General features: G+C 32.7%; 1 protein-coding gene across 1 annotated transcript; it reads left to right on the top strand.

The window, feature by feature from the left end:
- The first annotated feature begins 21,087 nt into the window (after positions 1–21,087).
- On the top strand, positions 21,088–24,508 carry LOC149508794 (cytochrome b6). The gene is made up of 2 exons (XM_089757808.1): positions 21,088–21,488; positions 22,313–24,508. Exons 1-2 carry the CDS (start codon positions 21,483–21,485, stop codon positions 22,952–22,954), a joined length of 648 nt encoding a protein of 215 aa, XP_089613934.1. The 5' UTR covers positions 21,088–21,482; the 3' UTR covers positions 22,955–24,508.
- Positions 24,509–25,718: the final 1,210 nt, after the last annotated feature.

Genomic DNA, 25,718 nt, shown 5'->3' with positions numbered 1-25,718 from the left:
AGAAAACTCTATGGAAAAATTATGGTTCAATTTTATCTTGTCTAAGGGGGAATTAGAATACAGATGTGGGCTAAGTAAATCAATGGATAGCCTTGGTCCTATTGAAAATACTAGTGTAAACGAAGACCCGGTTAGAAATGATATGGATAAAAACATTCATGGTTGTAGTGACAGCTCTAGTTATTACAGTAAGGTTGATCATTTAGTTGGCGTCAAAGACATTCGGAATTTCATTTCTGATGACACCCGAATTAGGGTTTTAATTAGGGATAGTAATCAGGATAATGATAGTAATCAGGATAATTATTCTCTATATTTTAATAGTGAAAATCAAATTTTTGAGATTGACAATGACGATCCCCACTATGATTTTAACTTGTATGATACTAACTATAGTTGGAATAATCACATTAAGAGTTGTATTAACTCTTATCTTCGTTCTCAAACCTGTATTGATAGTTCCATTTTAAGTGGTAGTGACAATTACAATGATAGTTATATTTATAATTGCATTTGTGGTTACATTTGTGTTGAAGGTGGAAATAGTAGTGAAGACAATGGTTTAACTCTAAAAGAAAGTTGCGCAAATGGTAATGATTTAACTCTAAAAGAAAGTTGCGCAAATGGTAATGATTTAACTCTAAAAGAAAGTTGCGCAAATGGTAATGATTTAACTCTAAAAGAAAGTTGCGCAAATGGTAATGATTTAACTCTAAAAGAAAGTTGCGCAAATGGTAATGATTTAACTCTAAAAGAAAGTTGCGCAAATGGTAATGATTTAACTCTAAAAGAAAGTTGCGCAAATGGTAATGATTTAGAAAGGCCTAAAGATTTCAAGCATTTGTGGGTTCTATGCGAAAATGAAGATTGTTATGGATTAAATTATAAGAAATTTCTTAAGCCAAAAATGAATATTTGTGAATACTGTGGATATCATTTGAAAATGAGTAGTTCAGATAGAATCGAACTTTCGATTGATCCAGGTACTTGGGATCCTATGGATGAAGACATGATCTCTCTGGATCCCATTGAATTTCAGTATGACGAAGATGGTATTGATTATGATCCATTTCAGTCTGACGAAGATGGTATTGATTATGATCCATTTCAGTCTGACGAAGATGGTTCTGACGAAGCTGACGAAGATGGTTCTGACGAAGCTGACGAAGATGGTTCTGACGAAGCTGACGAAGATGGTTCTGACGAAGCTGACGAAGATGGTTCTGACGAAGCTGACGAAGATGGTTCTGACGAAGCTGACGAAGATGGTTCTGACGAAGATGGTATTGATTATGATCCATTTCAGTCTGACCAAGAAGAGCCTTATATGGATGGTATTGATTCTGATCCATTTCAGTATGACGAAGATAAAGTTCAGTATGACGAAGATAAAGTTCAGTATGACAAAGATAAAGTTCAGTTTGACAAAGATAAAGTTCAGTATGACAAAGATAAAGTTCAGTTTAACAAAGATAAAGATGGTATTAATTATGATCCATTTCAGTTTAACAAAGATAAAGATGGTCTTGATTCTGATCCATTTCAGTATGACGAAGATAAAGTTCAGTATGACAAAGATAAAGTTCAGTTTGACAAAGATAAAGTTCAGTTTGACAAAGATAAAGTTCAGTTTGACAAAGATAAAGATAAAGATGGTATTGATTATGATCCATTTCAGTTTGACAAAGATAAAGATGGTATTGATTCTGATCCATTTCAGTATGACGAAGATGGTATTGATTCTTATCCGTTTGAGTATGACGAAGATGGTATTGATTCTGATCCGTTTGAGTATGACGAAGAGCCCTATAAAGATCGTCTTGATTCTTATCAAAGAGAGACAGGATTAACTGAGGCTATTCAAACAGGTACGGGTCAACTAAACGGTATTCCTATAGCAATCGGGGTTATGGATTTTCAGTTTATGGGGGGTAGTATGGGATCCGCAGTAGGCGAGAAAATCACCCGTTTGATCGAATATGCTACCAATAATTTTTTGCCTCTTATTCTAGTGTGTGCTTCCGGAGGAGCACGCATGCAAGAAGGAAGTTTGAGCTTGATGCAAATGGCTAAAATATCTTCTGCTTTATATGATTATCAATCAAATAAAAAGTTATTTTATGTATCAATTCTTACATCTCCTACTACTGGTGGAGTGACCGCGAGTTTTGGTATGTTGGGGGATATCATTATTGCTGAACCCAATGCCTATATTGCATTTGCGGGTAAAAGAGTAATTGAGCAAACATTGAATATAACAGTACCTGAAGGTTCACAGGAGGCTGAATATTTATTCCATAAGGGTTTATTCGATCCAATCGTACCACGTAATCCTTTAAAGGGTGTTCTGAGTGAGTTATTTCAGTTCCACGGTTTTTTTCCTTTGAATCAAAATTCAATCAAGTAGAGTCTTAAGTTAAATTATTTTCTTTGTAGTGAAAAGGCAGTTAGTTAGTTTATCAGAATCAAAGTCAAAGCCCGCATAATGGGCTTTGACTTTGTGACATAAAATGGAATTGTCGAAAAACGAATTTTATCTTGCTCTATTGCGTATGTTTATATAATTCAAATATAGAAAAAATATAAATATAGAGTTTTGCATCTTTCTATATCTCCCGAGAATTCTATTTTTACTAAAAATCCCTGTTCTTGGATCGGATTCTAACGAATCGAATCTTTCGACAATTTGTAATAAACTCTTTCTCAATTTGTAATAAACTCTTTCTTTATTAAATTCAAATTAGAAATTAAAATTAGAAGACAAGAACAATAGAATAATAATAATAAGAAAAGTAGGAATAAAGTAAGATAATAAAGAAAGTGGATTATCTTATCATACACCTATTTTATTTCATTTAGAAAGATGGGCAAGTCCCTTTATTTAATTCTACATTCCTTGCACTTATTAGATAAGATATATATATTAGATATATATACTCGCTTAGATATACTTAGTATTTAGATATACTTAGTATTTAGATATACTTAGTATAATATTTAGATATACTTAGTATTTAGATATACTTAGTATAATATTTAGATATACTTAGTATTTCGATATACTTAGTATAATATTTAGATATACTTAGTATAATATACGAATTATAATATAATTATTATAAGATATATTTATAACTAACTTTATAACTAACAATATAACAATAACAGGTACGAATATTAAATTGAGGTACCCATTTTATGACAATTCCCTCTATTTTTGTGCCTTTAGTAGGCCTAGTATTTCCGGCAATTGCAATGGCTTCTTTATCTTTGTATGTTCAAAAAACTAAGATTTTTTAGATTCGATGGGGCCAAGGCCAAGACCAAATCTTATCTATTTTTTTTTTCACGACTTAGATGCCACGGATATCTATTTAGTAGAATATTGTATAACATCCATCCGGCTTCCCCGAACATAAATGAAAAAGCTCCTCTTATGCATACGTAAACATGATATAGGGGTAAATGAATTATAGCAAGTGGATCGGTACCGGACGAATGTATGAAATTAAAGTCTATATATCTAGTAGATCTGTATAGGGGATCATATAAAGGGGATGATTTTAGATCTAAGCAATTTGATGAATTACTTCTAAAAGTTCATATCAAAATAGCACTAGTTGATGAGAGTTACTTCGGAAACAAAAAAAGTAAAGTCAAATTTTTTTGCTTATTTTCTCAATTCCAATAAAATGCAACTGGATCTAGTATGTATGAGTTGGCGATCAGAATCTATATGGATAGAATTTATAGTGGGGTCTCGAAAAACAAGCAATTTCTGCTGGGCCTTTATTCTTTTTTTTGGTTCATTAGGGTTTTTATTAGTTGGAACTTCTAGTTATCTTGGTAGGAATTTGATATCTTTATTTCCGTCTCAGCAAATAGTTTTTTTTCCACAAGGAATCGTGATGTCTTTCTATGGGATCGCGGGTCTCTTTATTAGTTCCTATTTGTGGTGCACGATTTTTTGGAATGTAGGTAGTGGTTATGATCGATTCGATAGAAAAGAGGGAATAGTATGTATTTTTCGTTGGGGTTTTCCTGGAAAAAATCGTCGCATCTTTCTACGATTCCTTATGAAAGATATTCAGTCCATCAGAATAGAAGTTAAAGAGGGTATTTATGCTCGGCGTGTCCTTTATATGGAAATCAGAGGCCAGGGGGCCGTTCCCTTGACTCGTACTGATGAGAATTTGACTCCACGAGAAATTGAGCAAAAAGCTGCTGAATTGGCCTATTTTTTGCGTGTACCGATTGAAGTCTTTTGAAATGAATTGCAGAATAAATGCTTTCTCGGCAGGAGGAAAAAACTCAAGACAAGAAGCCTCTTTTTTCTATAGCAGAACTAAACTGAAGTTTCTTAAGAATGCCCACTCGAACCAAAGAAGACGTATACGGAAGAGTCATAACATAAAACAAAACTGTTTTTTTTTTTTTGTCCACAAAAATTGTTTTTTATGCGTCTGTAAATGTAAAACCACTCAACTTAATTCAGTAACAAAACAAGCAAGAAATCGAAATAATGGATTCATCTCATATATCAAAGTATTTCGAAATATTTAACTTTTTATTTTCAATATTTGGAGTTGATACGTTAGATACAGATAGATTATATCTTGTAAATTTTCTCTACTTTCCTTTTGTCAATCAGCCCCTCCCCTTTTATCCTTTCTTTTGTGCTCCTTAAGAACTAAACAAGTAGATTTCTTTCTTATAACATAATGATAAATGTAATGATAACTTTTCTGTCTTTTTTTGTCACTCATTTTTGATCATCATAATATTTTTCATAATTTTTTTTTTTTCAATTATTCCCGGACTCTAGACTATATACAGTCTAGATAACCCGCGAAAATTTTTCGACATATTTGATTGATATCTTGATATAGACAGGGAGCTCCTTCGTCTCAAAATCTGAATAGAATAATCTTTATTATTTGAAGCGGTTCTTTCGGGCAGTTATCGAAAGAGGGCAATTGCTTCGAATTTGATCAATTGAGATATCTGGAAACAATAATATATATATATATTTCATTCGAACATTCGAATTCAAAGTGGATTCTTATTTTCTATTTCTGTACTCTTTTTAGATTCAAGGACTAAGCACTGAATCAAAAAAAAAAAAAACAGAGAATAGATTCATGGGCCCCTACCTTATAATTTATCTTATAATTTATAATATAATGAAAGTCATGCTTGATAGAAAGATTAGATCACATAAAGTCAACGAATGAGGTGGGTTCATTAACAATTCACAGATGAAAAAATGGCAAAAAAGAAAGCATTCACTCCCCTTCTATATTTTGCATCTATAGTATTTTTGCCCTGGTGGATCTCTCTCTCATTTAATAAAAGTCTGAAATCTTGGATTACTAATTGGTGGAATACTAGGCAATCCGAAACTTTTTTGAATGATATTCAAGAAAAAAGTATTCTAGAACAATTCATAGAAGTAGAGGAACTCCTCCTGTTGGACGAAATGATAAAAGAATACCCGGAAACACATCTACAAAAACTTCGTATAGGAATCCACAAAGAAACGATCCAATTGATCAAGATGCACAATGAGGATCGTATCCATACGATTTTGCACTTCTCGACAAATCTAATCTGTTTCGTTATTCTAAGTGGTTATTCTATTTTGGGTAATGAAGAACTTGTTATTCTTAACTCTTGGGTTCAAGAATTCCTATATAATTTAAGCGACACAATAAAAGCTTTTTCTATTCTTTTATTAACTGAGTTCTGTGTCGGATTCCATTCGCACCACGGTTGGGAACTAATGATTGGCTATATCTACAAAGATTTTGGATTTGCTCATAATGATCAAATTATATCTGTTCTTGCTTGTACCCTTCCAGTCATTCTAGATACAATTTTTAAATATTCGATCTTTCGTTATTTAAATCATGTATCGCCGTCACTTGTAGTTATTTATCATTCACTGACTGACTGAAAAATGATTCACGGATTCAATTAGAATCTTTCTTACTTTGTATATAAGCAAAGAATGCAAAGTCGTACTTACTTTACTCTTTCTACCCATCAGGGGAATACAATTCCTCCTCTATTTCAGTAAATTTTTTTTTTTTTCAGTAAAAGTAAATAGCAGAATCGTGGATAGGGAACTATACTAGTGACCTACCTAATTTTATTGTAGAAATTTTCGGGATCAATGATTGTACCATGCAAACTAGAAATACTTTTTCTTGGATAAAGGAGGAGATTACTCGATCCATTTCCGTATCGCTCATGATCTATATAATAACCGGGGCATCCATTTCAAATGCATATCCCATTTTTGCGCAGCAGGGGTATGAAAATCCACGAGAAGCAACTGGGCGTATTGTATGTGCCAATTGCCATTTAGCTAATAAACCCGTGGATATTGAGGTTCCACAAGCGGTACTTCCTGATACTGTATTTGAAGCGGTTGTTAGAATTCCTTATGATATGCAACTGAAACAAGTTCTTGCTAATGGTAAGAAAGGGGCTTTGAATGTGGGTGCTGTTCTTATTTTACCGGAGGGGTTTGAGTTAGCCCCACCTGATCGTATTTCGCCCGAGATGAAAGAAAAGATAGGCAATCTGTCTTTTCAGAACTACCGCCCCACTCAGAAAAATATTCTTGTGATAGGTCCTGTTCCTGGTCAAAAATATAGTGAAATCACCTTTCCTATTCTTTCCCCAGACCCTGCTAGTAATAAGGATGTTCATTTCTTAAAATATCCCATATACGTAGGCGGAAATAGGGGAAGGGGTCAGATTTATCCCGACGGGAACAAAAGTAACAATACAATTTATAATGCTACGGCAACAGGTATAGTAAGCAAAATCATACGAAAAGAAAAAGGGGGGTACGAAATAACCATAACGGATGCATTGGATGGACATCAAGTGGTTGATATTATCCCCCCAGGACCAGAACTTCTTGTTTCAGAGGGTGAATCTATCAAACTTGATCAACCATTAACAAGTAATCCTAATGTGGGTGGATTTGGTCAGGGGGATGCAGAAATAGTACTTCAAGATCCACTACGTGTCCAAGGCCTTTTGTTCTTCTTGGCATCTATTGTTTTTGCACAAATCTTTTTGGTTCTTAAAAAGAAACAATTTGAAAAGGTTCAAGTGTCCGAAATGAATTTCTAGATCCGTGGATTTATCAACATCAAATTTGTAAAAAAGAACAAATTCTTCCTGGCAATTAGGTTAGGTATGATGAAAAAAGTATGAAAAGTCTTTTGCTTGTTTATATTCTTTCTCTAGGAATTACTTTTACCGCATTCAAAATCTGTATATTGTGAAGAAGACTATTTGTCTTTACCCCTTCTTTTCTTTTTTCAATCTAAATGGGAGGGGTGTAATTATATCCCTATTGTCAGATTGAAATGTCACAGAATGGGTTTTGTTTTCTAAATTCAATTTGATTAGATACTAAACATAAGATAAGTAAGCGGAGAATAGAAAGGAAGGATAAATGAGGGGAACAAATAATTACAGGGAGTATTCTTCGTCTTCCTAGCCTTCGGCACAAGAAAAGGATGTGTAAAATTCCTTTTCTTGTGTCGAAATAATAACAATTCCGGATCCCATTCGTCAAAGATTTCTATTCTTAGTTTATATTTTTCCAGATTTTTCAGAACCCTTTATTTTTTTAGATTTACTTATAATAGATAATAGATTATAATAGATAATAGAATAAGTAATAAAGTAATCGAATAAGTAATAAGGATAATATAATAAGTATAAAATAAGTATAAATAAGTATAAAATAAGTATAAGTATAAATAAGTATAATATAATATAATAAGTAATGGACAACCAAAAAAAAGAGAAGGAATCCTTTTTTTTATAAATATAAAATAGAAGCAAGGCGATGAACTTATAAAAAAATTTCAAACTTTGATGAAATACTAAAATAAATAGAGTAAGGTTAGACTAGTCTAGAAAGGGTTTGCTTGATATCTGGTCGACAGAAAAAAAAAAGAAATATTAAAATTAAATATTAAAATATTAAAATTAAATATTAAAAAAAATTAAATATTAAAATTAAATATATATTGTGATTGTGTCATCCAGGAAAAGGAAATTGAGTGATTCCTTTTTTTCTTCTAACCTTGAAAGTATCGATAGATACTATCGAAGAACAGATGCTATGAATCAATTAATCGAGTTCATTTTTCAAAAACATCATCGGAAAAAGTGATCTATTTGTTGTCATTTATATTTATACGAACAAAATATTATGATCATTAAGAATTCAACGGGACCCCTCCTCGCGAATCAGACAAAGAAAGAGGAGGCGGGCCCCGTTGAGTTCTTACACTTTCATGCCTATAACTTAGTTCATCCCATTATTACATATTACAGGGACGAACCCAATCCAGAATATGAACCATAAAAGAAAATACCTATTAAACCGATCACAGGAATACCAGTTACCGTACCTATTATCCAAAGAGGAATCCTTCCAGTAGTATCGGCCATTTATCCCGCTTCCCTCCACATTTCATCAAGTGGTCATGCTAAAGACATAAACAGTCATAGATAATTATGAGATGCAATCCTTCCGAATGGGATAAGAGAATTCCTACTATTATTTAGTATTCTACTACTCTTTTTTTCTTAATTGAAGAAATAATTGGAAAATAAAACAGCAAGTACAAAAATGAGTAATAACCCCCAGTAGAGACTGGTACGATTCAATTCAACATTTTGTTCGTTCGGGTTTGATTGTGTCATAGCTCTATAATTAATTCGGATTAGGTTTATCGTTGGATGAACTGCATTGCTGATATTGACCCCAAAAAAGAAACGGTAGGTACAGCTAGTCCGTGAACAGCCAACCATCGCACTGTAAAAATTGGATAGGTTCGATCTATGGTCATTGGGTCCTCCTAAAAAGATCTACTAAATTCATCGAGTTGTTCCAAAGAATCAAAACGGCCGGTTATTAATGGAATTCCTTGTCGGCTCTCTGTAAAATACTCGTTTGGACGAGGGCTTCCAAACACATCATAAGCTAAACCTGTGCTGACGAATAACCAACCCGCAATGAATAGGGAAGGTATAGTAATACTATGAATGATCCAGTATCGAATACTGGTAATAATATCAGCAAAAGAACGTTCTCCTGTGCTTCCAGACATGCTGAGCTCCGCATATTCTTGTAGGGGATCGATTCCGTAAAAGATGAGATCAGTAAACGGAAATTCACTGAAATTCAATCTTTGTGAGATCGTCAATATTGTACCAAAGGTATTTTTAGAGTATACCGAATCAGTATAGCTATCCTTCTTCTGACACAGCAACGCAATTTCAAACAGTATATCGACATGAAGTGCTAGATAATTTCTTTCTTCTTCTTGCTTGTCGATGTATAACCACGTATCATGCGATAGAAAATTCCTCAAATTCCTGGAATATAATATAGGGGATTCTATTATTGGTTTGGGGCTAGAAACGGAAGATCAGGTAACCCGTGAATCCAACAAGTTTATAATAATTCATGAAGGAAATTATCATATTTCCGCAAGTCAATTAGATGCGAAATCTAAAAATTGACTTTTTTTCGTAATTGCATAAGAGGTTTTGTTTTTTGTTGTAAGCCCTCCTTTTTTTATTTTAAGGAATTGCTTAGTCGTCTAGTAACAAGTAAGAGTAGTCGATAGTATTAGATATAGATAAAAAAAAGAGCAAGGAATAAAAAAAAAATTCTACTAATCAATATTTGTGAGGCGGCCTTTCTTGTATTCTTGTATTAGATCCAAAGGTTTTTTCTTGACCTAACTACAAAGATGATGAATCTATTTCTTTTTCTTTTCTACTCTTGTCCTGCCGCTCTATTTTTGTGAATACCGTTTAGAATGATTGATGAATCAAAAAATTTCAATTGAACTTATTCTTTCAATTGGTATTTTTGCTTATCCCCGTCTCTTTTAAAAATTGAAACTTAGGTAAGTGCTTTATAAACATATGTATAAAAAGAACATATTTCATTTAGCTCCTTCATGCCTACTCTAACTAGTTATTTCGGTTTTTTACTAGCGGCTTTAACTATAACCTCAGCTCTATTTATTGGTCTGAGTAAGATACGACTTATTTGAAAATTAATTGAATGAACGAACAATTAATAAAAACAAAGTTTTCTGTCCTATTCCATATATTCTATAGTTCCTTACCGTGTTAATTATCAATTATTAGTTATTGATATTCATGGGCAATAGAGATTAATATTTAGGGATAGATATTACCTTTCTTTTTCTCCTTTCAAATAAATTGAAATGATTGAAGTTTTTCTATTTGGAATCGTCTTAGGTCTAATTCCTATTACTTTGGCTGGATTATTCGTAACCGCATATTTACAATACATACGTGGTGATCAGTTGGACCTTTGATTAATTAACATCTCTTTTTTTGACTGACCCCTTTAATTTTAATTTAATTAATTTAATTCAAGGAGGTCAAATTCGAATTGCTGTTCAATTTTTTTTTTTTTTTTTTTTTTTTCAGTTCGGTGTAATTTTCGACTTAACAAGAGCGGAATCACGCTCTGTAGGATTTGAACCTACGACATTGGGTTTTGGAGACCCACGTTCTACCGAACTGAACTAAGAGCGCTTTCTTATCATAATAAATAAGACTGTAAAAAAGAGGATTCTTTTATTTTATAACCCCAATACATCGTGCACACCTATACTATCATATATCATATATAATATGAGAAAATGATAGATTATGTATGCTTAATTTTAATCAATCTAAAACTAAAATGGCTCCCTCCTTACTGCTCAAAGGAGAAGTAATAGGTAGGGATGACAGGATTTGAACCCGTGACATTTTGTACCCAAAACAAACGCGCTACCAAGCTGCGCTACATCCCTTTCAATTGGCCTACGATGTTATTGTAGAGAATCCCTGTCTTGTTTTCCACACCCTTATTTCATCTATTGATATACAAAAATTATCTTTCCATTTCCTCTTTTTGGTCTCATATCATATAACAACCATATAATGAATAATAAATGAATCTTTTTGGCGGGAATTCTCAGGCAGAAAGGGACCTATTTTGCTGTTTTAAGAAAAGGAAAATCTTATCTATCGAATCATTGTACATTTAAATTTTAATTTTGAATTAGGAATTCCGGGTACAAATATACAAATACAAGTGGTCTTTAACCACACATACATGTGATTATATATGTATTACCATAATGTATGTAATACGATAAAGAAGGAGGATTTTAAATGCGAGATCTAAAAACATATCTTTCCGTAGCACCGGTACTAAGTACTCTCTGGTTCGGTTCTTTAGCGGGTTTATTGATAGAGATCAATCGTTTCTTCCCGGATGCGTTAACATTCCCTTTTTTTTAATTCTAGTTATTGTCGCGGGACGGGGTGAAAAAGATTAGATCGATATACAATCAAATATCTGTGACTAATCTCTCGCCCCCCCTTGACTTTAGTTGTTTTTAGAATTATAATTATATAAGAAATGAATTCTAATTATATAAGAAATAATTCTATTTAGTTTTTTTAGAATTCTAATTATATAAGAATTATATAAAATAAATAAGGAAGGTAGAACGAAAAAAGTGGATTGAACCTCAACAAAACTTGGGTTCAAGCTCCAATTAAATTACTAGTAGAGCGAAAAGAGAAATGTGGCTGGAACAACAGTATCCTACAAGATACTTAAAGAAAATACCGTACTGTGATTCTAAATCGAGTTAGAAATCATTGTATTACTTATTTACTATTAGTATAATACATATTGATTTACTATATTGATTGCAATTGATTGCAACGAAATCTTTCAGGATTTGGTTTTGAGTTAGCAACTTTTATTTATTTATTTTCATTCCTTTCTTCTTCACTTTTGATCGGAAAATAGAAGAGTTGGGTGAATTAAAAACTCAAAGGGGGTTCATGGCCAAGAGTAAAGATGTCCGAGTAACGATTATTTTGGAATGTACCAGTTGTGTTCGAAACGTCGTTAATAAGGAATCAACGGGCATTTCCAGGTATATTACTCAAAAAAATCGACACAATACGCCTAGTCGATTGGAATTGAAGAAATTCTGTTCCTATTGTTACAAACATACAATTCACGGGGAGATAAAGAAATAAATCGAATCAAGTACTCGTATGTCAACCCTTCCCGAGAATATGAGAAAATAGGACATTAGGTATTTAGGTAACATTAGGTATTTAGTATGAGAAAATAGGACATTAGGTATTCAGGTATAATAATATATATTATATAATATATTAAGTAATATTAAGTATATAATTAGTTAGATATAATATATAACTAATATATAACAAATATTTTATTTATATATTAGTCTATATTTGTATTTCCTTGTCTATTCCACGCTTTCTTTTTAAAGTGAAGTTTTTAGTTTTAAATTATTCGATATGCACGTTAATAAATTTTTAACCTTTTTAACCTGGTATATGATTGTATCAATATTCTTTTATTTTTTTTTATTCTATTTTTTATTTAGTTCTTATTTTTTTAATAATTTTTTTCTTTATTCTCGAGTCAATTATTTATTTTTTTAGTTTACCGTCTTCGAATGATTTTTAGTTTACAGTCTTCGAATGATTAGGAGTTGGATTTTCATTGATTAGGAATTAGATTTTTAATATCACTAACTATTTTTTTTTTTATTTTCTATTCGTGCATAATGATTATTTTAATATTGTTAATTTTAATATTGTTGTTAATTTTAATATTGTTAATATTGTATTATTTATTATATTGTATGATTTATTCATTACTATATTTTTTAGTTATTACTATATATTTTGTATTTATTACTATATTTCATTATTTATTTCTTATTTTATTAATTATTTATTATTTTCGTGTCGGTTCTATATATATTTATAAATTATATTTATTTATTATTTATGTATTATCACAGTTATAGATATTTATTTAAATTATATTTATATATTAAATATATTAAAATATTAAATTATATTTATATTTTATATATTAAATATATTAAAATATGAAATTATATTTATATATATTTATAAATTATATTTATTTATTATTTATGTATTATCACAGTTATAGATATTTATTTAAATTATATTTATATATTAAATATATTAAAATATTAAATTATATTTATATTTTATATATTAAATATATTAAAATATGAAATTATATTTATATATTAAATATATTAAAATATGAAATTATATTTATATATTAAATATATTAAAATATGAAATTATATTTATATATTAAATATATTAAAATATGAAATTATATTTATATATTAAATATATTAAAATATGAAATTATATTTAAATAAATATCTATAAATAATATAATAATAAAATAAACTAATAAAATAAACAAATAAATAATAAATAAATAATTAAAATAAACTAATAAAATAAACAAATAAATAAGAAATAAATAATAAATAAATAATACAATAATAAAAAAAACAAAGCAAATCGTATTTATTCTATTAATTCTATAATTTGAATTTGATCCGATCAAAATAGGATTTTAGAAAAGGATAGGATAGGATTATTTTTAGAAATAAGGAATAAAGAAATGATGGATAAATACAAGCGATCTTTTCGTAGGCGTTTGCCCCCGATCCAATCGGGGGATCGAATTGATTATAGAAACATGAGTTTAATTAGTCGATTTATTAGTGAACAAGGAAAAATCTTATCTAGGCGAGTAAATAGATTGACTTTAAAACAACAACGATTAATTACTATTGCTATAAAACAAGCTCGTATTTTATCTTCGTTACCCTTTATTAATAATGAGAAACGATTTGAAAGAAGGGAGTCGACCGCTAGAACTAGAACCAGAAATGAGAAACGATTTGAAAGAAGAGAGTCGACCGCTAGAACTACTGCTCTTAGAACCAGAAATAAATAGGCTTACCCTTCAATTGACTCAAAATTATCAAACGTAGACTGATGCTTTATTCAAAAAATCTGATAATCAAAATTGTCGTGTCGTAAGAAAAAAGAAATAAATAAAAGAATCGAATCGGGTTGGGGAAGAAAAATAAATTTTTTTTTTTTTTATTGAGCGTCTTCGCTCATCTTGTTTTCTTGTTTTGATGACCTTATCAGAATTTTTTTATCATATTAATTTCTACTCTACCTCCCTCGAGTTCATTCTCGAGGGAACCCCATTTCATTTAAAGCATTTCGGTGGATTCCTTCCGATCTCCTTATTTTATAATCTCGTTGGAAATCATATAAAGACAATTCCTATTTGAGATAGCTATTTGTGCAAGTATTTTACGATTAAGAAGCAACTGTTTCTTGTACCGATTTTTTATTAATCTACTATAATTATAGGATACCCCCATTCCTCGAATTCCTGCATTTATTCGAGTGATCCACAAACGACGAAAATATCTTTTTTTCCTATCTCTATCCCGATCAGCCGAAACCAAAGCTCTTACTCTTTGTCTCCGAGCTATATATCCCTCTTTCATTCTGGTCATTGAATAAAAGAAATTTTGATGAATAACTAATTCTTTCTTTCAGTTATTCTTTTCTAGTCTATTAATAACAAAACGGATTCTTCCAATGTATAAAATAAAAATTCCAATGGCTTTTGCTACTATAACCGTCCCGCCCACGATTTTTCCTTTTTTCTAGGCATTTCATTTCGCCTTGAAATAAGAAATTGTATTGATACTAGGTATCAAAAAAAGCATATTAACTAAAATAAAGGAGTAAATAGAAATGGATAAATAAATAGTGGGTTCCATCGTTTCTATGGTTACTTCTTAAACGGTGAGGTCCCCTCTATACACCGGAGCTCATTCCTTCATTTAACATTTAATTGGTAACTTGTACAGTTCACACTCTTCGGCTCTACTCATAAATTTTTCAGTAATAGATCTTTCACAACGAGATCTATCTTATACAGTAACGGTATGTAATTAGGAGGATTAATTGGGTAGCTGACCCTGTTAGTCCGTTCTTTGCAAGAGTCGAAGCATAATCTTTTTGCTTTTTAAATAGGATTTTCCCCGCTTAATGGATAAGCATTTGCTACCAATGGGGAATTTTTAAAAAATTCCAAGATTGGATTTGCGCCAATGGAAACCATAAATTTCATACACAATAGAAGGATATGGTAGATCTATCTTTTTTAGATAGTGAACGGAAGAACCCCATTCTATTCACTGGTACTGATCGTTGATACTGAAAAATTGTTTCCTTTTTCTCAGCCCATGATCTGAACAAGTCGCACATACACCCTAGTACATCTTCCTCGGCGCTGAGGACATCCCCGAAGAGCAGGGGCTTTCGTGACATTTCTAATTGGCTGTCTTGCATTTCTAATAAGTTGTTTAATAGTTGGCATGCTGAATCATATACAATCATATACATAATAGACTGGTTTAGATCGATCCTAACCAGATGATTATGAATTACTTCTTTTTCTCTTTAATAGATTAATAAAATATTAATCTATTAAAGAGAAAAAGAAGGAAAGGAATAAGAGGGATTAAATCAATCTAAATCAAAATTAAATGGTGTTCCATTGTCGTCAAATGGTGGTCTTCCATTGCCATTGTCGTCAAATGGTGGTCTTCCATTGCCATTGTCGTCAAATGGTGGTCTTCCATTGCCATTGTCGTCAAATGGTGGTCTTCCATTGCCATTGTCGTCAAATGGTGGTCTTCCATTGCCATTGTCGTCAAATGGTGGTCTTCCATTGCCATTGTCGTCAAATGGTGGTCTTCCATTGCCATTGTCGTCAAATGGTGGTCTTCCATTGCCATTGTCGTCAAATGGTGGTCTTCCATTGCCATTGTCGTTAACTAGTCTCCATTTTTTATTCACTATAGGTTTGTTATTCACTATAGGTTTGTTATTCACTATAGGTTTGTTATTCACTATAGGTTTTTCATTCACTATAGGTTTTTCATTCACTATAGGTTTTTCATTCACTATAGGTTTTTCATTCACTATAGGTTTGTTATTCACTATAGGTTTTTCATTCACTATAGGTTTTTCATTCACTATAGGTTTTTCATTCACTATAGGTTTTTCATTCACTATAGGTCTCGATTCTGTACGCACTATATGATCCACAATTCCATGATCTTTGGCTTCTTTTGCTGACATAAAATTATCTCTTTCCATGTCTTTGTTTATAACCCATCGGGGCTGGCCCGTTCTTTGTACATAAGCCTCTATGATGTCTTCTTGCATTTTCATTACTTCGTCTGTTTCCATGACCCAGTCTTTGAAGCCATCATCCTTAAGCATACTAATAGGTTGATGGATCATTACCCTGATGATATAACATACTTCTAACTCACATAATGAGGCGAGAAGAATAGCTATAGAATTGAACAACCGTACAGGCATTTTTTGCGCATTGCATACGGCTTTACAATTGCATACGGCTTTACAATGGAATTCTCTTTTTTCTTTCATCGAAAAAAAGAGAAAATATAGAGTCTATTAGACCCAGATTAATAAATAATCCAATTACCATCCTTCTTTTTCTTTTTTTTTCGGAAAAGTTTAAAAATACTATGATGGCTCCGTTGCTTTATATATTTATTTCGTCTGTGATTCAGCAATCCCAAAGTTTCTTTTTTTTTTTGAAAAAAAAAAAAGAAAGAAAAAAAATAGTCTTTTTTTTTTTCGTACTCTTTCATAACATAAATATTGTTAATAGCCTCTGGTAGGAAAAGAAAAAAAGTTTGTGACGCCTGAGATGGGCCCACGATAGCTAAGATCAAATTGGAAATGCCCCTTCTCTCATACTACTCTTTCGATACATAATCTAATATTTTTTTTTGAAAAAAAAAAAAAGAAATAAAAAAAAAATTTCATATCGAATTCAAAGTGCCATGCTATTATTACTTACTAATTCATATTTCATATGGCGAAGGCATAGTCTTCTTTTTTCTTTCCATCAATAATAAAAAAAAAAAACTCATTGGCGCCGAGCGTGAGGGAATGCTCTGCGTTTGGTAATTTCTCCTCCGACCAAGAGAAAAGCTGCGATTGAAGCGGTCAATCCCATGGCTAGTGTATGCACATCTGGTTCCACTGCTTGCATAGTATCAAAAAGAGATAATCCAGATACTATCCCTCCGCCAGGAGAGTTTATAAAAAAAAACAGGTCTCGGCTATTACTCTCTATACTGAGATAGATCATAATACCCGCAAGTTGATTCGAGGTCTGGATATCAAGCTCTTTGCCCAAAAAAAGCAATCTTTCTCGATAAATTCGGTTGATTAGGATAAAATTGTATCCCTTAGTAGCCGTACAGGCACCTTTTGATGCATACGGTTCAACAAAAATTGCGAAAAAAAATCAATGTGTAGATTCCAGCCATCCTTTGTTTTTTCTAGTCGGACCTTTCTAACTTCTAATTTCTAATGAAGGGGCTTTTTCTTACATTTTTTAAATAAAATGAAATTTAAAATTAAATTAAAGAAAGATGAGTTTTGGCCCGTTTTCCTATAATATAGAAAAAATTCGCTAAACTTATTGCACAAACTTTTCATTGATCCATTTTTTTTTCATTGCGATTCAATCCAAATCACGATGTCATTTTCTTGTTCCTGAATGGGGTTCGTCAATTTTTTATTCAATTTTTTTAGGTTTATGCTCTACTCCGAGTAAAGATCTGCCCGATTTTTATTTGCACATATAGGACAAATGACCCAATACCACGTCTTTTTGCTATGATTTCATTTCCTTTTTTTATTTTAATTTAATTCCTTTTTCTTTCATGTTTTTCGCCAAATATTCAACGTATTTCCCATATTATTCGATTGATTAACAGTTTGAAATCGCTCTTATTTATAATTAAAAAAAAAAAGAAAAATTATGATTATGATATAGGTGGTAATCATAAATATATTACCAATTGGGTTTTTTCTAAACGGAGCCTGGATACTTCATTTTATCAGTCCAACCAAGCCAACCATAAATCATTCTAATTGAAAATATTAATCTGGATACACCCCCATGAAATGGATCTCTAATTGCACTTCATTACACTTCCCGCTACAAATTTTTGATAATTCAATCAATCTTTTTGGGGCGAAACAGGGGATATCTCGATCGGGCGAGAGAACGGGGGAATCCCATATGACCCAATATATTTGACAAGTCGCACTATATGTCAACCCAGCTTGCATCGTTATCTCCCGGAACTTGAAAAGGAACTTTTGGAATACCAACAGGCATAAAGTAAAAAGAATGTAAAATTATATTTCGCTTTGATTGTGGAAGCGTAATACGTAATGTAATACGTAATAATGGTCTTATCTTAATAATATGTAATATTATATTTCACTTTGATTGTGGAAGCGTAATACGTAATGTAATACGTAATAATGGTCTTATCTTAATAATATGTAATATTATAATATGTAATATTATATTTCACTTTGATTGTGGAAGCGTAATACGTAATGTAATACGTAATAATGGTCTTATCTTAATAATATGTAATATTATAATATGTAATATTATATTTCACTTTGATTGTGGAAGCGTAATACGTAATGTAATACGTAATAATGGTCTTATCTTAATAATATGTAATAATGGTCTTAATAATATGGGCCTTTATCATATTTTATACATAGATAGACTAAGGCCATAAAATAAAGAAAGGCGGAATGAATGAAAGAGAATTCTTACGAATAGGTCCTTTGAATGATGAACAAATAGGGATGCATTCATTCATAAAAAATAGGATCAACCCCCATTGCGTATTGATACTTATCGAGTATAGAATAGATCTGCTTCTCTTTTTTCTTCTGAGCCGAATTCTTCCCTTATTACTAATGGAATAGAACAAACATTAATCCTTTCTCCGAAAGAATCCACCGAAAAGGGGAGGTATTCCAATGCAATAAAGTTACATAGTGTCTATTTTTCGTTGATTTGATAAAGGGGTATTTCCATGGGTTTGCCTTGGTATCGTGTTCATACTGTCGTATTGAATGATCCCGGTCGCTTGCTTTCTGTTCATATAATGCATACAGCTCTGGTTGCTGGTTGGGCCGGTTCAATGGCTCTATATGAATTAGCTGTTTTTGATCCCTCCGATCCCGTTCTTGATCCAATGTGGAGACAAGGTATGTTCGTTATACCCTTCATGACTCGTTTAGGAATAACCAATTCATGGGGCGGTTGGAGTATTACGGGGCGGACTATAACAAATCCGGGTATTTGGAGTTACGAAGGTGTGGCCGGAGCACATATTGTGTTTTCTGGCTTGTGCTTCTTGGCAGCTATCTGGCATTGGGTATATTGGGATCTAGAAATTTTTTGTGATGAGCGCACAGGAAAACCCTCTTTGGATTTGCCCAAGATTTTTGGAATTCATTTATTTCTCTCAGGAGTGGCTTGCTTTGGCTTTGGCGCATTTCATGTAACAGGATTGTATGGTCCTGGAATATGGGTGTCCGACCCTTATGGACTAACCGGAAAGGTACAACCTGTAAATCCAGCGTGGGGCGTGGAAGGTTTTGATCCTTTTGTTCCGGGAGGAATAGCCTCTCATCATATTGCAGCAGGGACATTGGGCATATTAGCGGGCTTATTCCATCTTAGTGTCCGTCCGCCCCAACGTTTATACAAAGGATTACGTATGGGAAATATTGAAACCGTCCTTTCCAGTAGTATAGCTGCTGTCTTTTTTGCAGCTTTTGTTGTTACTGGAACTATGTGGTATGGTTCAGCAACTACCCCCATCGAATTATTTGGTCCTACTCGTTATCAATGGGATCAAGGATACTTCCAGCAAGAAATATATCGAAGGGTTAGTGCTGGGTTAGCCGAAAATCAAAGTTTATCAGAAGCTTGGTCTAAAATTCCTGAAAAATTAGCTTTTTATGATTACATTGGCAATAATCCGGCAAAAGGAGGATTATTCAGAGCGGGTTCAATGGACAACGGGGATGGAATAGCCGTTGGGTGGTTAGGACACCCTATCTTTAGAGATAAAGAAGGGCGTGAACTTTTTGTACGTCGTATGCCTACTTTTTTTGAAACATTTCCGGTTGTTTTGGTAGACGGAGACGGAATTGTTAGAGCGGATGTTCCTTTTAGAAGGGCAGAATCGAAGTATAGTGTCGAACAAGTAGGTGTAACTGTTGAGTTCTATGGTGGCGAACTCAATGGAGTGAGTTATAGTGATCCTGCTACTGTGAAAAAATATGCTAGACGTGCTCAATTGGGTGAAATTTTTGAATTAGATCGTGCTACTTTGAAATCCGATGGTGTTTTTCGTAGCAGTCCAAGGGGTTGGTTTACTTTTGGGCATGCTTCGTTTGCTTTGCTTTTCTTCTTCGGACACATTTGGCATGGTGCTAGAACCCTGTTCAGAGATGTTTTTGCCGGTATTGATCCAGATTTGGATGCTCAAGTGGAATTTGGAGCATTCCAAAAACTTGGAGATCCAACTACAAGAAGACAAGTAGTCTGATGCAAGATTGCTTTGTTATTTTTCGCTTCTATTTTCTGTTTGTGATTTGACATAGGCTGCTGTAAAAATCTTGATTAAAATCGCTGCCTTTTCTTTGATTCTTGTTCTTTCGTTATTTTATTCGGGAGATGATTCTAAATAAATAGGTACGGAAGCTATAATTGTAAACCACGATCGAATTTATGGAAGCATTGGTTTATACATTCCTCTTAGTATCTACTCTAGGGATAATTTTTTTCGCTATCTTTTTTCGAGAACCGCCTAAAGTTCCAACTAAAAAAATGAAATGATTTTTCATTATCTCAATTGAAGTAATGAGCCTCCCAATATTATATTGGGAGGCTCATTACTTCAATTAGTCCCCGTGTTCCTCGAATGGATCCCTTAATTGTTGAGAGGGTTGCCCAAAGGCAGTATATAAGGCGTACCCAGTAAAACTTACAAGTAAACCAGATATAGAGATGGCGACTAAAGTTGCTGTTTCCATTATTATATAATTATATAAATAATATATATAAATATAAATATAAATAATATAAATATAAATATAATTTCAAGATCACAATGGATCTATGATAAGATCGTTTATTTACAGCGGAATGATATACAAAGTCAACAGATCTCACTGAATACAAAATAAGATTTATGGCTACACAAACCGTTGAGGGTAGTTCTAGATCTGGTCCAAGACGAACTGTTGTAGGGGATTTTTTGAAACCATTGAATTCGGAATATGGTAAAGTAGCTCCTGGATGGGGAACGACTCCTTTGATGGGTGTCGCAATGGCTTTATTTTCGATATTCTTATCTATTATTTTGGAGATTTATAATTCTTCCGTTTTACTGGATGGAATTTCGCTGAATTAGATTCACAAGAACCACGAAGCCTCGCTTTTCAATACAAAAAGTGAAACTTTTAGTTCTCGGATTTTTTTTAGCCCATTCTATTTTGGTAGTTCGACCGCGAAATTTTTTTTGTTTCTGTATTTCCGGAATATGAGTGTGTGACTTGTTATAATTGATCCTATTGATAGTACAGAAAATGGGTCTGTCCTCTTGATCGAGATAGTTTTATCCCGTCGGATAGCCATTCTAGTATCTGGAGCACGGAATATATGAAATGGATCACGAAGTATTCGAACTATGATTCATACTTAATATTCAAACCTCGCGGCCGGACTCAAAAAAAAAAAAAATTTTCAAAGAAAGAGGTTTTTTATTTATAAATCGAGAAATTTTTTCTTCTTTCAAACTCTCATTTAGTTTATGCTTATTTTGATCAAAGGACAAACCTTTCTTTTCTTTGTATTTTTATTTATTATATCTATTCTATTCATTGAATAAGTGATGATCCAATAATTCTTACTCAAAGAATCTTTGGACTTAGTTTGAAGGTTTTATTGAATCATCGCGGTTCTGGTATGAATCTGAAGTTTCAATTGATTCATAGGGTCTTAACAAGAGAATTCCTATTAAAAATAAAGAAAACAAGAATAAAGCCACATTCCATATAAATAACAAATCAAAGCAAAGAAAAAGAAAAGAAATAAGTAGGTAAATAGAAGATTCAAGAGGCCTGATCAACATAAAGACGAATGCGCCGACTTGATTTTTTGGCATTATAATTACAACTACAAAAAAGAGCTTTCGGATTTTTACTCTTTTGTGTCTTCAGATAAAATTGAATGAAAAGATTAAGAAGTTTCAAACTTTCTATTCCATATCCGTTTCAGCTATTATTTGGGTGTTTTTGTTTGAGCTGTACGAGATGAAATTCTCATATACGGTTCTCAGGGGGGGAGTCCTCTTGGTTTACCTATCTCAATAAAGTCTATGATTGGTTCGAAGAACGCCTCGAGATTCAGGCGATTGCAGATGATATAACTAGTAAATATGTTCCTCCTCATGTTAACATATTTTATTGTCTAGGAGGAATTACGCTTACTTGTTTTTTGGTACAAGTAGCTACAGGATTTGCTATGACTTTTTACTATCGTCCAACCGTTACTGAGGCTTTTACTTCTGTTCAATACATAATGACTGAAGCTAACTTTGGTTGGTTAATCCGATCAGTTCATCGATGGTCGGCAAGTATGATGGTCTTAATGATGATCCTGCACGTATTTCGTGTCTATCTCACTGGTGGTTTTAAAAAACCTCGCGAATTGACTTGGGTTACAGGCGTGGTTCTGGCTGTGTTGACTGCATCTTTTGGTGTAACAGGTTATTCCTTACCTTGGGACCAAATTGGTTATTGGGCAGTCAAAATCGTAACAGGCGTTCCGGAAGCTATTCCGGTAATAGGATCGCCTTTGGTAGAGTTATTGCGTGGAAGTGCTAGTGTGGGACAATCCACTTTGACCCGTTTTTATAGTTTACACACTTTTGTATTACCCCTTCTTACTGCTGTATTTATGTTAATGCATTTCCTAATGATACGTAAGCAAGGCATTTCTGGTCCTTTATAGAGAATATAGACCATAGCTATATTGTAACCAATCATTTATCTTATTACTTGCCAATCATTTATCTTATTACTTGGGGGAGGAACAATAGTATTTCATTGCTACAAATATGGATTGTTGAAAAAAAAAAAAAAATAAGACATGTATTTGGATATTTCCTTTCAACTCCACAATATTCTATTATTTATTTGATATGACATGAATAGTTGAAGGGAATTCCCCGAAGAGAAAATGGATTATGGGAGTGTGTGACTTGAACTATTGATTGGGCCATGCAGAAATATGCCTTTATCTGCTACATTGGAATTCACAACCAAATGTGTCTTTGTTCCAACCACCGTGTAAGCCCCATACAAAGGATAGGCTGGTTCGCTTGAAGAGAATCTTTTCTATGATCAGACCTGACGATGTCGTGTATGAACAGGGCTCCGTAAGATCCAGTAGAATAAGTGATTTGGCATAATGCAAATTAGATTTTATTTATTTATTTTTATTTTTTTTTTACTTTCTTATCTTAATAGTATGAAAATACATTCATTTCTTCTGCATCGACCCGATTTATTATTATTATACTATCGGAGTGAAACAAGGGATCTAAAGAAGAGCAAAGGCTAGACTATATTAGTAACAAGTAAATCCTTTGTATGTAAAAAATCTCGATATATTTTTGGGATAAAGGTGAATCGCAAGGCCTAAGACGACCCAGAAAGCACTTGATCACGATCAACTTTGTACGCCTACTTGGGTATTGAGCATTTACCTGTAAAAATGGCATTCCTTGGAATGTATAGTTGCAACTTCGTAAAATGGAATCAGGTAACTTTTTTCTTACATATGAAATCATTCATATATGTGTGGATAACATATAGATTCATTTTATATGTATCCGTTTGTATCCATTTGATTCGATTGATTTTTGCTTGAGCCGGATGATGAAAAATTATCATGTCCGGTTCCTTCGGGGGATGGATCTAGAAAAATTCACCTATCCTAATAACAAAAAAACCTGACTTGAACGATCCTGTATTAAGAGCTAAATTAGCTAAAGGTATGGGTCATAATTATTATGGGGAACCCGCATGGCCCAATGATCTTTTATATATTTTTCCAGTAGTAATTCTCGGTACTATTGCTTGTAACGTAGGCTTAGCGGTTCTAGAACCTTCAATGATTGGTGAACCCGCGGATCCATTTGCAACTCCTTTGGAAATATTACCTGAATGGTATTTCTTTCCTGTATTTCAAATACTTCGTACAGTACCTAACAAGTTATTGGGTGTTCTTTTAATGGTTTCAGTACCTGCGGGATTATTAACAGTACCTTTTTTGGAAAATGTTAATAAATTCCAAAATCCATTTCGTCGTCCAGTAGCGACAACCGTTTTTTTGATTGGTACTGCGGTGGCCCTTTGGTTGGGTATTGGAGCAACATTACCGATTGATAAATCCCTAACTTTAGGTCTTTTTTAAATTGAATCAATTTTAAAATAAAATATCATGATGTGCGTATCTAGGGAGTAGTCACTTCAAAGTCAAAGTGAATTCTCCCTAGATACATTTATTCAATTCTGGTCCCAATATATGGATTGTGCTGAAGGTTCAAAATCCATTTTCGTTTTTTTTTTTTTTTTCTAATTTTCTAAAGTAAAAAAAAAAAAAATGAAATAAATCCTAAATCCAATGGATTTAAAATTTTGGTAAATCAATTTCGCAATGCTTTTCTACTTCTTTTCTAGAATGCCCAATATTTGTTTTACATCTTCTATGCGAAAGTGTTCAATTTTCATAAGGTCTTCTTGACTGTTATTCAAAAGGTCCAATAATGTATGTATATTGGACTTTTTGAGACAATTATAGATCCTGGGAGGCAATTCTGATTGGTCAATAAAAATATATTTCAATGCTATTTCTTTTTTCTTTTTTCTTAGTTTAGCTAATCTATCATGAAAAGGAAAAAAAGGTAAAGTAACGTTGTGTTGATTGTTTTCTAAATGTAAGTTTTCTTCTTCCGCATCTAGAAAGGGAATAAATAAATCAATCAAATTCCGAGAGGCTTCATGAAGTGCTTCTTTAGGAGTTAAACTTCCATTTGTCCATATTTCTAGAAAAAGTATCTCCTGTTTTTCATTATCATTCCCATAACAATGAATACTATGATTCGCATTTCGAACAGGCATGAATACAGCATCTATAGGATAACTTCCGTCGTGAAAGTTCTTTGGCGTTTTTATACCGTATCCTCTATTTCTCTCGATTTGTAATCCAATACACAAATCAATTGGTTCGGTTAGGCTAGCTATATGCTGTGTATTATCAACGATTTCCACAGAAGGCGGTAAGATGATGTCTTGAGCAGTTACATATCCGGGACCCTTGGCACAAATAAAGGCGTTACGAGTTCCATACAAATTACTTCTCAATACAATTGCTTTTAAATTCATTAAAATTTCATGTACTGATTCTTGAATACCTACTATGGTAGAATATTCGTGTGGTATTTTCTCAGATTTTGCACGTGTAATACATGTTCCTTCTATTTCTCCAAGCAAAGCTCTTCGCATCGCAATGCCTATTGTGTCGGCTTGGCCTTTCATAAGTGGAGACAGAATAAAGCGTCCATAATAAAGACGCTTACTATCTGTTCTTGATTCAACACACTTCCACTGCAGTGTCCGAGTAGAGACTTTTACTTTCTCTCGAACCATAGTAATATTATTTTATTTGATCAGATCATTGAATCATTTATTTCTCTTGAAATCTCTTTAGT

The sequence above is a fragment of the Durio zibethinus genome, unplaced genomic scaffold (genome assembly GCF_047325235.1).
Source record: "Durio zibethinus cultivar Kanyao isolate XHJ-2024 unplaced genomic scaffold, ASM4732523v1 HiC_scaffold_301, whole genome shotgun sequence".
NCBI lineage: Eukaryota > Viridiplantae > Streptophyta > Magnoliopsida > Malvales > Malvaceae > Durio > Durio zibethinus.
This window is presented reverse-complemented; position numbering and strand designations above follow the sequence as displayed.